The sequence below is a fragment of the Petaurus breviceps genome, unplaced genomic scaffold, assembly GCF_028583685.1.
Source record: "Petaurus breviceps papuanus isolate PSGF00001 unplaced genomic scaffold, PetGlider_PUasm1.0 37, whole genome shotgun sequence".
NCBI lineage: Eukaryota > Metazoa > Chordata > Mammalia > Diprotodontia > Petauridae > Petaurus > Petaurus breviceps.
The window spans coordinates 4,963,258-4,979,199 of record NW_027186296.1 but is presented as its reverse complement, the minus strand read 5'-3'; the positions used below and the strand labels follow the sequence as shown (position 1 = coordinate 4,979,199).

General features: G+C 37.4%; 1 protein-coding gene across 1 annotated transcript in view; it reads right to left on the bottom strand.

The window, feature by feature from the left end:
- RYR3 (ryanodine receptor 3) overlaps positions 1 to 15,942 on the bottom strand; it is a 777,114-nt gene that overhangs the window by 571,639 nt on the left and 189,533 nt on the right. Inside the window, exon 2 of the mRNA XM_069097663.1 lies at positions 9,711 to 9,830. Within this exon, the coding sequence (XP_068953764.1) occupies positions 9,711 to 9,830 (120 nt within the window). The remainder of the gene's footprint in view (positions 1 to 9,710; positions 9,831 to 15,942) is intronic.

The following is a 15,942-nucleotide window of genomic DNA, read 5'->3' as shown; positions in this document are numbered from 1 at the left end:
AAAAATGTCTTACCCAACAGGGAAGTAGGAAGAGAGGAGATTAAGTACAGTGGGAGAGACTGACAGAAGGGAAGGCAGATCAGGGGAGATGATAGACAGAAGTAAAACACTGGTAAGGAGGGAAAGGGTGAAATGAGAGAGAGGAGAAATAAGAGGAAGAACAAGATAGAGGGAAATACACAGGGAGTAATCATAATTTTGAACATGAATGGGATGAACTCTCTCATAAAACAGAAGCGGAGTGCAAAGTGGATCAAAAACCAGATTCCTACAATGTTGTTTAAAAGAAACACTCTTGCAGCAGAGACACATATAGAGTAAAGGTAAAGGGCTGGAGAAGAAGCTATTATGCTTCAGCTGAAGTAAAAAAAAAAAAAAAGCAGAGGTAGCAATGCTGATCTCAAAGCAAAAGCAAAAATAGACCTAATTAAAAGAGGTAAGGAAGGAAACTATATCTTGCTAAAAGGTACCACAGACAATGAAGCAATACTAAACACATATGTACCAAGTGATAGTGCATCCAGATTCTTAAAGGAGAAGTTAAATGAGTTACAGGAAAAACTAGACAATAAAACTGTATTGGTGGGGGATCTCAACTGTCCCCTCTCAGAATTTCACAAATCTAACCAAAAATAAACAAGAAAGAAACTAAGGAATCAAATAGAAAAGTTAGATATGATAGACTTTTGGAGAAAACAGAATAAGAACAGAAAGGAATATGCCTTTTTCTTAGTAGCACATGGCACCTACACAAAAAATGACCATGTAATAGGGCATATAAACCCATACAAAAAGTCAGAAATACAAAAAAATGTATTATTTTTGGATCATAACGCAATAAAAATGACATTGAACAAAGGGCAGTAGAAATGTAGATAAAAAATTACCTGGAAACTAAATAATGTAATCCTAAAGAATAAGTGGGTCAAAGAACAAAATATAGAAACAACAAATAATTTCATTAAAGAGAATGATAATAAGACTACATACCAAAATTTATGAGATACAGCCAAAGCAGTACTTAGAGGAAAATTTATTTCTCTAAATTCTTACATCAACAAAATGGAAAAAGAACAGATCAATTAAATGGATATGCAACTAAAAAAATAGAAAAATAACAAATTACAAATCCCCAATTTACCAACAATTTGGAAATTCTGAAAATTAAAGGTGAGATTAACAAGATTGAAAATTTTAAAAATTGAGCCAATAAATAAAGCTAGGAGCTGATTTTATGAAAAAAATCAATAAGATAGAGAAGTCATTGGTTAATTTGATTTTAAAAAAGAAAACCAAAGAGTCATTATCAAAAATGAAAAGGGTGAAATCACCAACAAGGAACAAGAAATTAAAGCAATCATTAGGAAATATTTTGCCCAATTATATGCCAATAAATCTGACAATCTGAGTAAAGTGGATGAATATTTGTGAAAATATACTACTATAAAAGTATGTTTAATTCTTCAGCAGAAATGCATGGCAAACATACATCATATTTTCTTTTCTTTGGAAAATAAAATCATATTGTAGAAGTATACTCTCCTAATCACAGGGAAAGTCAAGTCAACAAGCATTTATGAATCACAATGTATGCCAGGCACTGTGCTAAAAGTTGAGGATACAAAAAAAAAAAGCACAAACAATCCTTACCATCAAGGAACTCACAATCTAATGGGGGAGATAATAGGCAAACAACTATATATAAATAAAATATATAGATATATAGGTATTGTGTGTGTGTGTGTGTGTGTGTGTGTGTGTGTGCATTAATCAGAGGGAAGGAACTAGTATTAAGGGGACCAGGAAAGGATTCTTACAGAAAATAGAATTTTAGCTGGACTTGAACCAAGATAATAATAATAGAGATCAAGCAAGGGAAGAGTTTTCATTCATTATGAAAATTGGCTTTGGCCTGTTTGCCAAAGCAATGAAAAGAAGCTATGTTGTTCACTTGATAACATATGCTAGATGGAGCCTACTTTTTACTGGAGTCATTTTGATGTCATTGAGCAATTGGGATTTAGAAAATTTCTAGAAGTTTCAGGACTATTTGAGAAGGTCAAGGAGTATTTTACTGGAGTCATCAGTGGGGAAACAATATTGGATATAAATGGTGAAATATGAAGCACTGGAAAAACAGCAATATTCATTTTTCAACAAATCACTCTCATTAAATGGGCCTAGTGGGCACTTAGTAACCTTCAATGATGTTCATATTATAAAACTCCCTCGATTTGGGAGCCAAGATGGCGGAGTAGAAGCACGACCTTCCTGCGGCTCCGGCTTCCACCCTCCCCAATCCATGTAAAAAGGGGACTCTAAACAAACTTTGGAGCTGCAGAACCCACAAAATGACACAGAGAAGCTAACCTCCCACTGAGAACAGCCCGGCAGGCCGGCAGGAATCGGCCAGCGCAGAGCTCTGGGAGCAGAGCCCAGCCCCACGCCGAGACCAGCCGCCAGCCAGAGGGACTCCAGATCAGCAGCAGCTGTGGCCGTTTCCAGATTTATCAATACATAGATGCGAAGGACAAGGTGAGAGGCCAGTGCAGTCTGGACTTTGGGATCCAGGAAGTGGGAGTGCATGGCTTTTACCCCCGGAGCGAGAAACCACTGAGACGCCAGCACAGCCTGCCAGCGCCACGTGGAGGCTTCAGCTCCTGGCCTGCAGAGTGTAGGGGGACCAAGCACCAGTCTGAGGGGTCATCGCTCTTGCTTTAACCTGTTTGGATCTGGATTGCAGTCTAGGGTGGAGGTGCTGGGGTGTGTGTCCAGCTTGCCAGAGCGTGTGGAGACCTCAGAGAGGGCACCCATCTAATACCTCCGGCAGCTGAGAAAACCCCAGCGTTTGGGACGAAAACTCCCCTGTCTGGTGGCAGAGTCCTACTGTGGCAAAAAGCCCAAAAGTCAAATCATTGAGTGACAAAATGAGCAGGCAAAGGAAACAAAGCAGACAGAAGATTCCAACATTACACTCCTATTTTGGGGATAAGAAGGAGCAAGGCATGGAACAGGAGGAAAACAGTGAAGTCAGAACTCCTGCACCAAAAGCTTCAAAGGAAAATACAAGCTGGTTACAGGCCATAGAGGACCTTAAGAAGCAGATAAGAGAAGTGGAGGAAAAATTGGGAAGAGAAGTGAGAACAATGCAAGAAAATTATGAAATGAGAGTCAACAGCCTGACTGAAGAAAATAATACCTTAAAAAACAGACTGACTCAAATGGCAAAGGAGGCTCAAAAAGGCAATGAGAAGAAGAATGCCTTAAAAAGTTGAATTTGCCAGATGGAAAAAGAATCTCAAAAACTCACTGAGGAGAATCATTGCTTCAGAATTAGATTGGAGCAAATGGAAGCTAATGACTTTATGAGAAATCAAGATGTTGTTAAACAGATCCAAACAAATGAAAGAATAGAAGGCAATGTGAAATATCTCATGGGAAAAACCACTGACCTGGAAAATAGATCCAGGAGATATAATTTAAAAATTATTGGACTGCCTGAGAGCCATGACCAAAGTAAGAGCCTGGAAAGCATCCTCCAGGAAGTTCTCAAAGAAAACTGCCCTGATGTTTTAGAACCAGAGGGCAAAATAGAGGTTGAAAGAATCCACCGATCACCTCCTGAAAAAGATCCCAAAAAGAAAACTCCTAGGAATATTATAGCCAGGTTCCAGAATTCCCAGATTAAGGAGAGAATATTACAAGCAGCCAGGAAGAAACAGTTTGAATATTGTGGAAACACAATCAGGATAACCCAGGATCTGGCAGCTTCTACACTGAGGGATCGAAGGGCCTGGAATGTGATATTCCGGAGGTCAAGGGAGCTGGGATTAAAACCTAGAGTCACCTACCCAGCAAAACTTAGTATCATGTTTCAGGGGAAAATATGGTCATTCAGTGGAATACAGGACTTTCAAGCATTCTTGCTGAAAAAACCAGAATTGAATAGAAAATTTGACATTCAGATACAAGAAGCAAGAGAAGCATGAGAAGGTAAACAGGGAAAAGAAATCATAAGGAACTTATCAAAGTTGAACTATTATTTTTTTTTTAAGTGATTGGGGTTGAGTGGCTTGTTCGGGCTTGCATGGCCAGTTGTTGTCTCTGGGTGTGGTGCTGAGTGTCTGGGCCCAGATTTGATCTGGGTCGTCCCGGCACTGGAGCCGGTGCTCTTGCTCGCTGAGCCACCTGGCCAAAGTTGAACTATTAACATTCCTACATGGAAAAACAATAATTGTAACCTATGAAACTTTTCTCAGTAGTTGAAGGGATTAGAAATATATATATATATGTGTGTGTGTGTGTGTGTGTGTGTGTTTTTATATGAGGGTATGTGGGCATATGAATACATATGTGAATGTGTGTATATACGTTTACAGGCATACATAGATAGAGGGCACAGGACCAATTTAACAGGAAGGGATGATACTTAAAAGGTGAAATTAAGAGGTGAGAGGAATATAATGAGAGGAGATGGGGAGAGACAGAATGGGGTAAATTATCTCATATAGAAGAGGCAAGGGAAAACTGTTACAATGGAGGGGAAGAATAGGAAGGCAAAAGGGAATAGGTCAACCTTATTCCTATTGAATCTGGCTTGAGAAGGGAGGGAAATACACACTAAATAGGGGATCTCACCCTCCAGGAGAATGGGGGGGAAGGGGATGTGAGGGGGGATGATGGAAGGGAGGGCAGGCTGGGGGGGAGGGAAGCTGGAAGCACCTACTTTTGAAAAGGGACAGGATCAAAATAGAGAATAGAACAAGTGTGAGGTGGGATAGGAGGGAGGGAAATATAGTCAGTCTTTTACAATACATCTACTATGTTATTGTTTTGCATTAGCCACACATGTACAACCTATACTGAACTGCTTGTCCCCCCAGTGGGGGTGGGTGGGGGGGGGAAGGGAATGAATCTGGAATTGAAAGTTTTTAAAATCAAATATTCAAATATATATATGTGTGTGTGTGTGTGTGTGTGTGTGTGTGTGTATACTATTATTAATACCATCTTACATGTAATTAAGAAAAAAGATATACAGGCACTGGGGCATAGAGATCCACTGGAAAAGTTGAAATGGGTATGGGAGAAAATATGGGAGAGAGCAGATTGGAGGTGGGGATATCCTGTGGGACTGCTGTTTCGGGGGGATGGGTGGGGGAAAAACAGGGAGAAAATTTGTAACTCAAAATCTGTCAGAAACGAATGATGTAAATCAGCAGTTAATAAAGCATTTAAACTAAAAAAAATAAATAAATAAAACTCCCTCTATGGCTCAGTTCCTAGTGAGAGTACTCAGTAACTATTAATGAAGGAAAGGTTTCGTTTAGATCTGTGCCCATTTCTTTTGAGCGGTAATGTTTTGTTAAACACCATTACAATTTCATGGGACCTAAATAGCCTGTAGTCCATAGCTACAAAGCATAAAATGGTAGAAGAAAAAGAGTGGCCTGAATATCTTCTAGGCATAAGAAAAAAATGTTATGAGAAAAGCCAAACAGCTTCCTCAGCATATCAAGCTTCCACTGCCTGGTCAGCTCATGTTTTCCTTACTGCTATTCTCATTTTGCTTAGACAGTTCATGACATATTACACTGAATTTTGACCATGGCCAAACTCTGTCCAACTGAGTTTATTTAGTGTTCCCCCACTATAGTTCAGTTACCCTTATATGTATCAAGTATTTAATAAACTTTCCAGATTTGCTCTTCTGTCTTTGGTTACAACCCTATATAAGTCAGATAAGAAATGAAACCCTTGTGCTTCAATTAAGGGATAAGATATGATATTTAAAAGAAAGTCTTGGATTTCTTCTGTCACTATATGCTTCATGTTACTCTGTCATGAGTCTACCACTTATATTCTCTTGTAGATTCAATTCAACAAACATTTAGTAAGCTCCTGTTTTGTGCACAACACACTTTGAGATGCTTAGACTAAGGGGCAGCAGTGGCAAAGTTATAGCCACAAAGCTATAAATAAGTTAATATCAAGACACAGACCAAAAAAAATTTTAGGCATGAGAGAACTAAAGATAGGATGCAAATATCTTTTTAATATGTTGAACCACCAAGAAGCAGCTATAAGAATAGTTGTTAACTATGGACTATGAATCTTGTCATCCATTATTTTTTTTCTGGAGGGGAAAGGTAGGGCAATTGGGGTTACGTGACTTGCCCAAGATCACATGGCGTGTGTGTGTGTGTGTGTGTGTGTGTGTGTGTGTGTGTGTTAAATGTCCAAGGTCACATTTGAACTCAGGTCCTCCTGACTCCAGGACTGGTGCTCTATTCACTGTGCCACCTAGCTGCTTGTCATCCATTATTGCAACAACTCCTGGCCCTACAGTGCTTCATAGTAAATCAATTGTAAATACTTTAGAAAATGGTATGTTGATATTAGATAGAGGAAGGAGTGGGGTAAAGGAAACCCATGTACTTCAAGCCACAAAAGAACTTAAGGTTTGCAGTGTCTCTGATAAAAGCCTCATTTTTAAAATATAAAGAGAATGGAGTCAAATTTATAAGAATACAAATGATTCCCCAACTGATAAATGGTCAAAGGATTTGAACAGGCAGTTTTCAGAGGAAGAAACTAAAGCTATCTATAGTCATATGAAAAAATGCTCTAAATCACTATTGATTAGAGAGATGTAAATCAAAACAATTCTGAAGTACTACATCACACTTATCAGGTTAATCACTCTATGTTTCTTGAGTTTACTTACATAGATGATCTTTTTAATCCTTAACTGATTTGACATTTACTAGATAAAAATTCCAATGGTTTCTAGGGTTTCCTGATTGATTTACAATCTGCAGACTGAAAGAAATCATAATCTGCTGTTTATAACTTAATATTTACTGCCTATATCTAACATAAGGATTTTTACCTTATAAATTATCTCTGTTCACACTATAGAACTAAATACTAAGGAATTTCAGATAATTTTTCATAGGGCTAAAAGTGTGGTGTATTTTGCTCTGATTGATAAAAGTTTTGTAGTTCCAAGTAGATGATCGTATTTAGAAGGAAGCCTCATAATTCAATTCTAGGAACTCTGCAATTCCCTGCCCTGTCATAGACTTGACAGATTACTTAGTATAAGTCTCCCTATGATTCAATTTCCCCAAACATAAAATGAAGGCAATCATTTTGTCAAGGAGGCATATATAATTTAAATAATAATTAATTTAAAATATAATTTACTTATATATTTCTATTATAATATATTTATATATTATAAATTTACTTAAATTAAAATATAATTTATAAAGTATGAAGATCTGGGTTCAAATTCTACTTCTGTTACATATTAGTTGTTAAGGAGCCCCCTCAACTTGTCTTTCTGAGTTGCCATATTTTCCAGAAACACTGGACCCACAGTATACAAAGGACTCTGAACAAGTCAAGGATGAAACCCGAACTGACATAATTTGTTATTTGCACCCCAAACTTAACTCCCTGTTACGGACACTGCCCAGGAAGAAAGTGGTGGGATGTAGTGGAGAATCCGAAGTCAAGAGGACCTGGGTTCACATTAAGCCTCTGTTACTTACTAGCTGTGTAGCCATGGATTATTCACTAGCAAAATCTGAATTTCTGCTTCATACTGAGTCTCTTTCTTCTGGTATTTACCCTATTGGAGTCAGATCTCACAGACCAATTCCAAGAACCCCAAAGAAACCTCAGTTGGTGCCTGGTCCTACTATTTTTATAAACCTGTACCTACTAGATACTGTGACAAGAACTCACTCTTCAACAAAAACTGTTAAAAACTGTGTCCCTGTGTGTCCTTTGGAGTCAAGACAGGCACCAATCAGCATGCATCAGACAAAGAAATTGTGTTGCTTGAACCCTTGTAGATAAGCATACCATCCTATCTTCATAGTCTAGCAGTTCCCAAGGAAGAAGAATGTCGCTTTTGCTATCTTACTTATTAATAGTTTCATCTCTCCTTTGTGGGGGAGGGGGGAGGTTAGGGAATTAGTCCTTTCCCCATCCCTATTGCTCTCTTCCTTCTGCTGTGCTACTCCTGTTTTGGAGGGGACTGGTGTCTCTCTTCCCGTCTTTGTTGTAATCAAATAAATATGCAAGCTTCTGTTTGGATTATAAACTCTGTGCTTGCATCTGGAGTTCCACATGCACGTTTCATGTCTCTTGAAATAAAGTTAGCTACAATACATATCTCATGGACTTGTGAAATTCTTTTTGGTTAGTGGTGTACTGGAAAACAATCTAAGACTACAAATTTTGGTAAAGATGCTGTTCTGCACTAGCAGAGGAATTTCTTCACTAAGATCCCCTATACAAATTAAATAATGGCTCAGACAAAAAAAAATAGTATTACACAGAGAATGCAAAAACATGTTTTCCACCCTCGAAAGGTTTATAGAAAGGTTCAGATAATATAGTTCAAAAGATACAGATATTAGTAATGGTTTTATAAAGGAAACTAGGCAATAGACTTTTAAAAGGATGCAGTGTGGTCTATTTCTTTCCTCTTTATTTTACTTATTATGTTCTGTGTATGTGAGTGCTATTACTATAGACAGATATCAATGTATTCATAAGGTAATAAACCATGAAGAAAAAGAAACAAAGCTACTGGGGGGAAGCATTATTTAGAAATATGAATCACATAAACTCACAGAAGCAGGTGGTCTATTTTTTGCAAACTTTCTTAAGTGATATACAGATAAATATATATATATGTATTTATTTGTCTGAGAGAAGAGTTTGTTAGTCAGCTTAGACATGCTGAGGTGTTCTACCTCTTCCACAGCCCAAGAAGTGCTTATAGAGGAAATAGGTACTCAGTTGGGCCTTCAAGGTACACAGGAATGGGAGTATCATGAAAATGTAGATATCTATATCCACCTCAAACAGTAATAATAAAAGTTGAGTTGTAGACAAAAGATAGATGATAGAAAAGTTCAGTATATAAGTATGTCATCATAATATAAGTATGTCATCACAAAAGAAAGTCTTATATTTTCTTCCTATCAGGTCATATAAGGCATATAACTACAACCTATTAGTATATCAAATATCATAATGACATATATTCACATATATATCATATAAAAATTTTATATCTTAAAGTAGAGATAGGAACTGGTCCTATGATATAGCTAGTATAAGGAACTCCCCTCTACCAATGTAGTCTGGAACTTTCTCTACAATTTACAGTCTTAGAGAGCTGTCTAGAATAGCAAGATGTTAAGTGATTTGTCTGGGGTCACACAACTAGCATGCTGAATCAGGCTTTCCTGGCTTCAAGGCTAACAACACTGCCTCTCATTATTTTCACAGGTCTGCAAATTAACTAAAGGGGGATGGAGAGAGGGAAAGTGAAGTGGGGACATGTTTGGGGCAGAGTGATTAATAAGAATAAGCCCAGAGAGATTATTTCTTCATCTAGAAAAGGGATTATTTGATGCCCACCAGCTTGAAAAATCCAAGATTCTATGAATAACTTTAACTTCCTAGAAAGTACTACCGAATGTTGGGAGGACCAAGAGTGCCTCCCATACTTCACACTGCTGTGTCCACATTCCTGTTTCCATCACTAACCAAGAGACAAAGCCATTTTTTAGCATCCTATTCTCAAGTCTGAAAAAGAAAATTGTCCTTTTCCAGTACCTAATGGGGTCACTCTCTAACTGAGAAGGGAGAATAAGGGACAGGAGAAGGAAGGTAAACCTTACTTTAGCTTCGGAAGTTGGTTCCAAGAAACACAGGCGGTTCCCAAGTCCTTCAGCTGCCAAACAGAACTTTCTTTGCTCCTTGTGGATGTTAGCAACACACTGGAGAACCACTTCATCTTCCTGTCAGAAAAAAAAAACACAATAACCTACATGAGTGGTGTGGGGATAAACCTGGCTATTCCAAATCATGCCACAGGTTATGTTTTCTCACTTAACTTCGATGATTTAGCAGCCTCAAAAAAGGGCCCTATGCTCTGGGATATCTTTAGGGAATAAAAACAATTACATCTTTATTTCCCAAACTTACAAGTAGCTAGATGGTACAATGAATAGAGGACTGGGCCAGGAGTCAGAAAGATCCAAGTTCAAATCTAGTCTCAGAGTCTTAGTAGCTATGTGACCTTGGATAAGTCACCTAACCTCTATCTGCCTCAGTTTTCTCAACTATAAAATGATGACGATAATACCACCTAACTCCCAGGGTTGTTGTAAGGATTAAATAAGATATTTGTAAAGTACATAGCACAATGCTTGGCACATAGGAGATGCCTAACAAATGCTGGTTTCCTTCTGCCTTCTTTCACTCACCAAGCACAAATTTAACACCTATGGTGTACCACTGCTACATCAATGCTGAGGTGCTTTGGGTGGAAGAAGTAGCATCATAAGGAAAACAAGAATATGTGACATGGTCCTTGATCTAAAGGAGCTTACAATCTAGACTATGGAAATGATATAAATACTTGAAAAAATATAAGATAGAATTAAAACTACATATTCTAAGTGTTCTGATAATAAGGTAGAAAGTTTGATCACTTGAGTATTAAGGGGGAAAGAGAAGAAATTAAAATAAGGCTTTCCAGGCTGGGCAAGTTAATATACACATACTGTAAAAGAGGAGAAAGGAATGAGTGAAATAAGGAAAATGAACATGATAATCAAAGAATATAGGTTACCACAGCTGGAGTGAAAGAATCATTTAGAAAGTCTTAAGAAGTGAGATTGTAGGGAAAAGAGAGTTAGAAAAAGACCTTGAAAACAAATAGGAAGGTTCAGCTACGATAAGGTGGGAGACTGAGACACTATAGATTCTTGAGGAAGTGCAAGGCTATTCTTTTTAATTTTTAAGATTCATTTTTAAGATATTCACTTCTAAATTCTCTCGTTCTCTCACACACCCCATACTCACTGAGAAAGCAAGAAATGTGATATCAATTATACGTGTGAAATCATGAAAAACATTTCTATATTAGCCATGTTGGGGAAAAAAGGAAGAAAAATAAAGAAAGTGGAAATAATATGCTTCAGTCTTCATTTGGACTTCATTAGTTTTCTCTGGAGAACATGGTCTTTCAGAACTGTCTTGGATAATTGTCTTGATCAAAGAATCTAAGTCATTTAGTTGATCATCATACAATATTTCTGTTACTGTGTACAATGTTTTCCTGGTTTTGCTCACTTCACTTTGCATTAGTTCATACAGGTCTTCCCAGGCTTTTCTGAAAGTATCTTTGCTTGTCGTGTCTCATAGCACAATAATAGTCCACCAAAACCATATACCACAACTTCTTTGGTCATTCCTCAATTGATGGGCACCCCCTCAATTTCCAATTCTTTGCCACCACAAAAAGAACTACTATAAATTATTTTGTACCTATAAGCCCTTTTTTCTTTTCACTCTTTGGGATACAGACCTAGTAGTGGTATACACAATTTTATAGCCCTTTGGGCTATAAAAGCACACAGACCTGTGATTTAGGAAAATCATTTTGGTGGCTGAATAGAGGATGGAATATAGTGCAGAGAGACTTGAGGCAGGCAGATACCTCAGCAAGCAAGGTTTGAAGAGATGAAGGCCTGCCAAAGTGGTGGTAATGTCAGAGAAGAAAAGAGCACTTTCAAGAAATGTTACAAAGGCAAAATAGGTCTTAGAAACAGAATGGATTTGGGGGGGGGGCAGGGCAGGGAAGAGGAAGAGATAGTGAAGAGTCCAGGATGACTCCTAGGTTGTGAGTTGGAGGGATAAGAAGATGATGGTGCTCTCTATAGTATATGGAAGCAAGAAGGAGGGAGCGTTTAGGAGGGAAAGATGCGTTTAGTTTTAGACATGTTAAACCATCATCATGCTCACTAACCGTTAAGTAGCCCCTAAGTCTGTCCTGAGACTTCTTTTTTCCCCTCTCTATTCTCTGACTTGATAATCTCATCAGCATCCCTTATTCACTTATCAGCTCTATAGAAATGATTCCAATATTGATTTATCCCGTCTTTCTCCAGAGCTTCAGTTGCACATCACAGAATATTGGAAACTCCAAAATGGATGTCCTGTAAGCATTTCAAAGTCAACACATATCCAAAAGATAATTCATTATCTTTCTCTATATATCCTTCCCTCTTCTAAACTTCTTAATCACCCAGGTTTGGAACCTATTATCCTTGATCGTTCTATACATATTTAATCAATTGCAAAAATCTTATAATTTCTTTCTCTTCAGCATCTTTCACATATAACCCTTCCTTCTACTCACATAGACCCAATCATGCTGCTGGTTTTCCTAAAGTGTTAAATCTAGTCATGTCAATCCTCCCACTTCAATAATCTCCAATGATTCCTTTATTATCCAGGATAAAATATAAAATCTTTTGTTTGGCAAAGCCATTCACAACCTGACCCCTTTCTAACTTTCCCATCTTTTTTACATTATACTTCTTTTAATTCACTCTATGATCCAGCCACATAGCCTACATGCTGTTCCTGCCAAAAGTCATTCCATTTCCCATATCTATGCTTTTGCACTGGCTGAAATGCTTCCATGCTTGGAATGTTCTTCCCACATAAACCTCTTTTAGAATTTTTTAGTTCCTTTTAAAAGTTACTTTAAAGAAAGTTCATGTACCATATCCTCCAGGAAGCATTTTCTGGTCTTTTTAGTGGCTAGTAATATCCCTTCTAAGATTATCATGCATGTACTCTGTAGTTTTCTGGTATGTTCATATATACACACATACATGTACACATATATGTATATGTACGGGTATGTCTATATGCATATATGTACATATATCTGTACCTAGGAATAACCAGGGGAAACCAAGTTATGTTTTCCTCATATAATATTACTAAAATCAGTAAGACTAGGGGTGACCTCAAAATTGTAAAATAAAAGTTTGTTTGCCTATAGAACCACCCTTCTAACCTTTAGGGGTCCTCTTTTTATTTTCCATTCTCTCCCCTACTTTCTGTTCCTGTTTTGGTAGGGCTTCTTAACTTGGGGTCCATGGACCCTCAAAAGGTCTATAAATAGATTTCAGGTGGTCCATGAATTTTGACAAGGAATAAAATCACATCTTTATTTTTAATAATATCTAACTATACCCACATGTACAAAAATATTTATAGCAGCTCTTTTTATGACAGCCAAGAATTGGATATTGAAGGGATGCCCATCAATTGGGTAATGGTCGAACAAGTTGTGGTATATGAATGTAATGGAATACTATTGTGCTATAAGAAATAATGAACAGGCAGATTTCAGAAAAACCTGAAAAGACTTGAATGAACTGATGCTGAGTGAAGTGAGCAGAACCAGGAGAACATTATACACAGTAACAGCCACAATGTGTGATGACTGCCTTGGATAGACTTAGTTCTCAGCAATGCAAGAACCTAAAATAATTCCAAAAGACTTATGATGTAAAATGCCATCCACATCCAGAAAAAGAAATATGGAGTCTGACGGCAGATTCAAACAGACTATTTTCTTTTTTTGTTTTGTTTTACGTTTTTCTTTCTCGTGATTACTCCCATTCTTTCTAATTCTTCTATATAACATGACTAATGTGAAAATGCGTTTAATAGGAATGTATATGTAGAGCCTATATCAGATTGCATGCTGTCTTGGGGAGGGGGTGGGAAGGGAGGGGGAGAAAATTTAAAATTTATGACAGTGAACGTTGAAAACTAAAAATAAATTAACTAATTAAAAGGAGAAAAAAAACCCTAACTATAATTTAGAATTTCCTTTCATTTATTTTATGTATTTAAAAACGTATGTATTCTAAGAAAGGATCCATAGTCTTCATCAAACTGCTAAAGGGTCCCATGACAAAAAAGGTTTTGGGACCCCTACCCTAAAATATCCCATCCCTCTCAACTTCCCCTTTTCTATTTCTTTATCCTGTATCCCATCCCTCTTATGATCAATGGAAATATTCAGATAATCTGAAAAACGAATTTCTACCTATAAAGTATTTGAGATAACATGAATAAACCCACATATATATGCATATGTATGTACATATCTATACACACAAATACACACACATCACACACACATATCATTATAAATTTGGAATTGTAGAGCTAAAAGGACATTAAAGAACATCTAATGGAGAACAATCATTTTGCAGTTAAAAGAACAGAAGTCTAACTTGCATGAGATCATATAGCTAATTCATTAAAGGCAAGGATAGAACAAGAACCCAGATTTCTTCATTCTCACTTAGGTGATATATCCATGCCCGGTTTGAAACAGGCTAATCAAATCCCAAGTTGGGAAGCTACTAGGTAGACTCTTGACACATTTCTGATTTATATACCCAGCACCTAGCAAGTATATAGTGCCTGATACATAGTAGGTGCTTAATAGATACTTGATCGTTGAATGATTTTAAAGAGTAAAACAAACAAAAACAACAGATAATTCAATAGGCCACTTAACAAATGTTCCATTTCCTTTTGCTAACAATTAGCACAGAATAAGGTACCTAACAACTAGTTCAGTAGATATGGCCTTTTTCTATTCCTACTCACTTCCATTTGATTTGTTTTCCTTGTTTCAACTCTAATTTTACTGAAAATAATTATGGTGTCTCTGTTATAAAGTACCCTCCACTACCATTTAGAGAATGAAAAACATACTACACATCCACAAGGAGGCAAAAAATACAAATTAGGTGATGGGGAGGTTGAGAACTACAAGGGTAGTTGGTAGCCCCAACAATAAACAGAACTGGTAGGGGCAGCTAGGAGTCGAAGTGAATAGAGCACTGGCCCTGGAGTCAGGAGGACCTGAATTCAAATTTGGCCTCAGACACAACACAAAAACTAGCTGTGTGACCTTGGGCAAGTCACTTAACCCCAATTGCCCTTCAAAAAGCAGAAAACAAAACACAGAACTGGTGATGGTGTTTGCTAAAATCCAGAAGCAATCTTAAACTATTTCTGCTCAAAAAAATCTACCATCTCAAGTCTACAATGTTCTATTTAACTTTCAAAGCCCTTTCTAGCCTTTCTGCTGCCTTCTTACTTTCCTCTGTGTGTCTGTGGATGTGTGTATGTATATAGTATGGTGTATATATGTTTAAATATATGTATATATGTGTGTGTGTACATGTGTGTGTGTGTGTAGAAAGCAAGAGCACACGAGTGAGTGCATTGTAAATAACCTTACAGGTGAGGAAACTGAGGCCCAAAGAAGATAATACAGCTACAAATTCATCTGATTTTCCATTGCTCCCAGCATGCACCTTCTGCACAGGTGGACATAATTCATCTACATCCCTTACCTCCATTCTTTTAACCTATACTGTTCTGCTTGCTTAGAATGTCCTCCCTCTTTCCCTCTGTCAAGTCAAATCCTTATCATCCTTCACAAAGAAGATCAAGTTGGAATTCTCCCACCAAAACATTTCCAGGAATCTTCAGCCAACAATGGCCTTTGCCTTAACTGAATTCTTTTTATATTTATGTTCAGTACAAAGGGATGTGATACCTGCCTGCTGCCTCAAGGCCATATGTAACCATCTAGGTCCTCAAGTGTGACCTTTTGCCTGAACCCAAACTTCACAGAATAAATCCCCTTAATAAAAGGATTTCTTCTGTAAAACTTGAATTCAGTCAAAAGCCCAAGGACCTAGAAGGCCACATGTGGTCTCTAGGCCACAGGTTCCCCACTCCTGCACTATGTTTTAATTGATATAGGTTAGTGTTATATCCCCAAACATAACACAAATTTCTTGAAGTTAGGGAGTTTACCTAATACCTCTTTATAACCCTCAAAGTACTTTGCAATGCATTGATACATAACAGCAAATTGATAAATAACTATTGGTGGTTGTGTGAGAACCACACAGAGAAAAGGAAACCACTTTCCTAGACTCTATTTTAGCCCAAGGGCCTCAGGGTATTTTACAAAAAAAGGAGGACTGAATAACAGTTAACAGAGCTTGA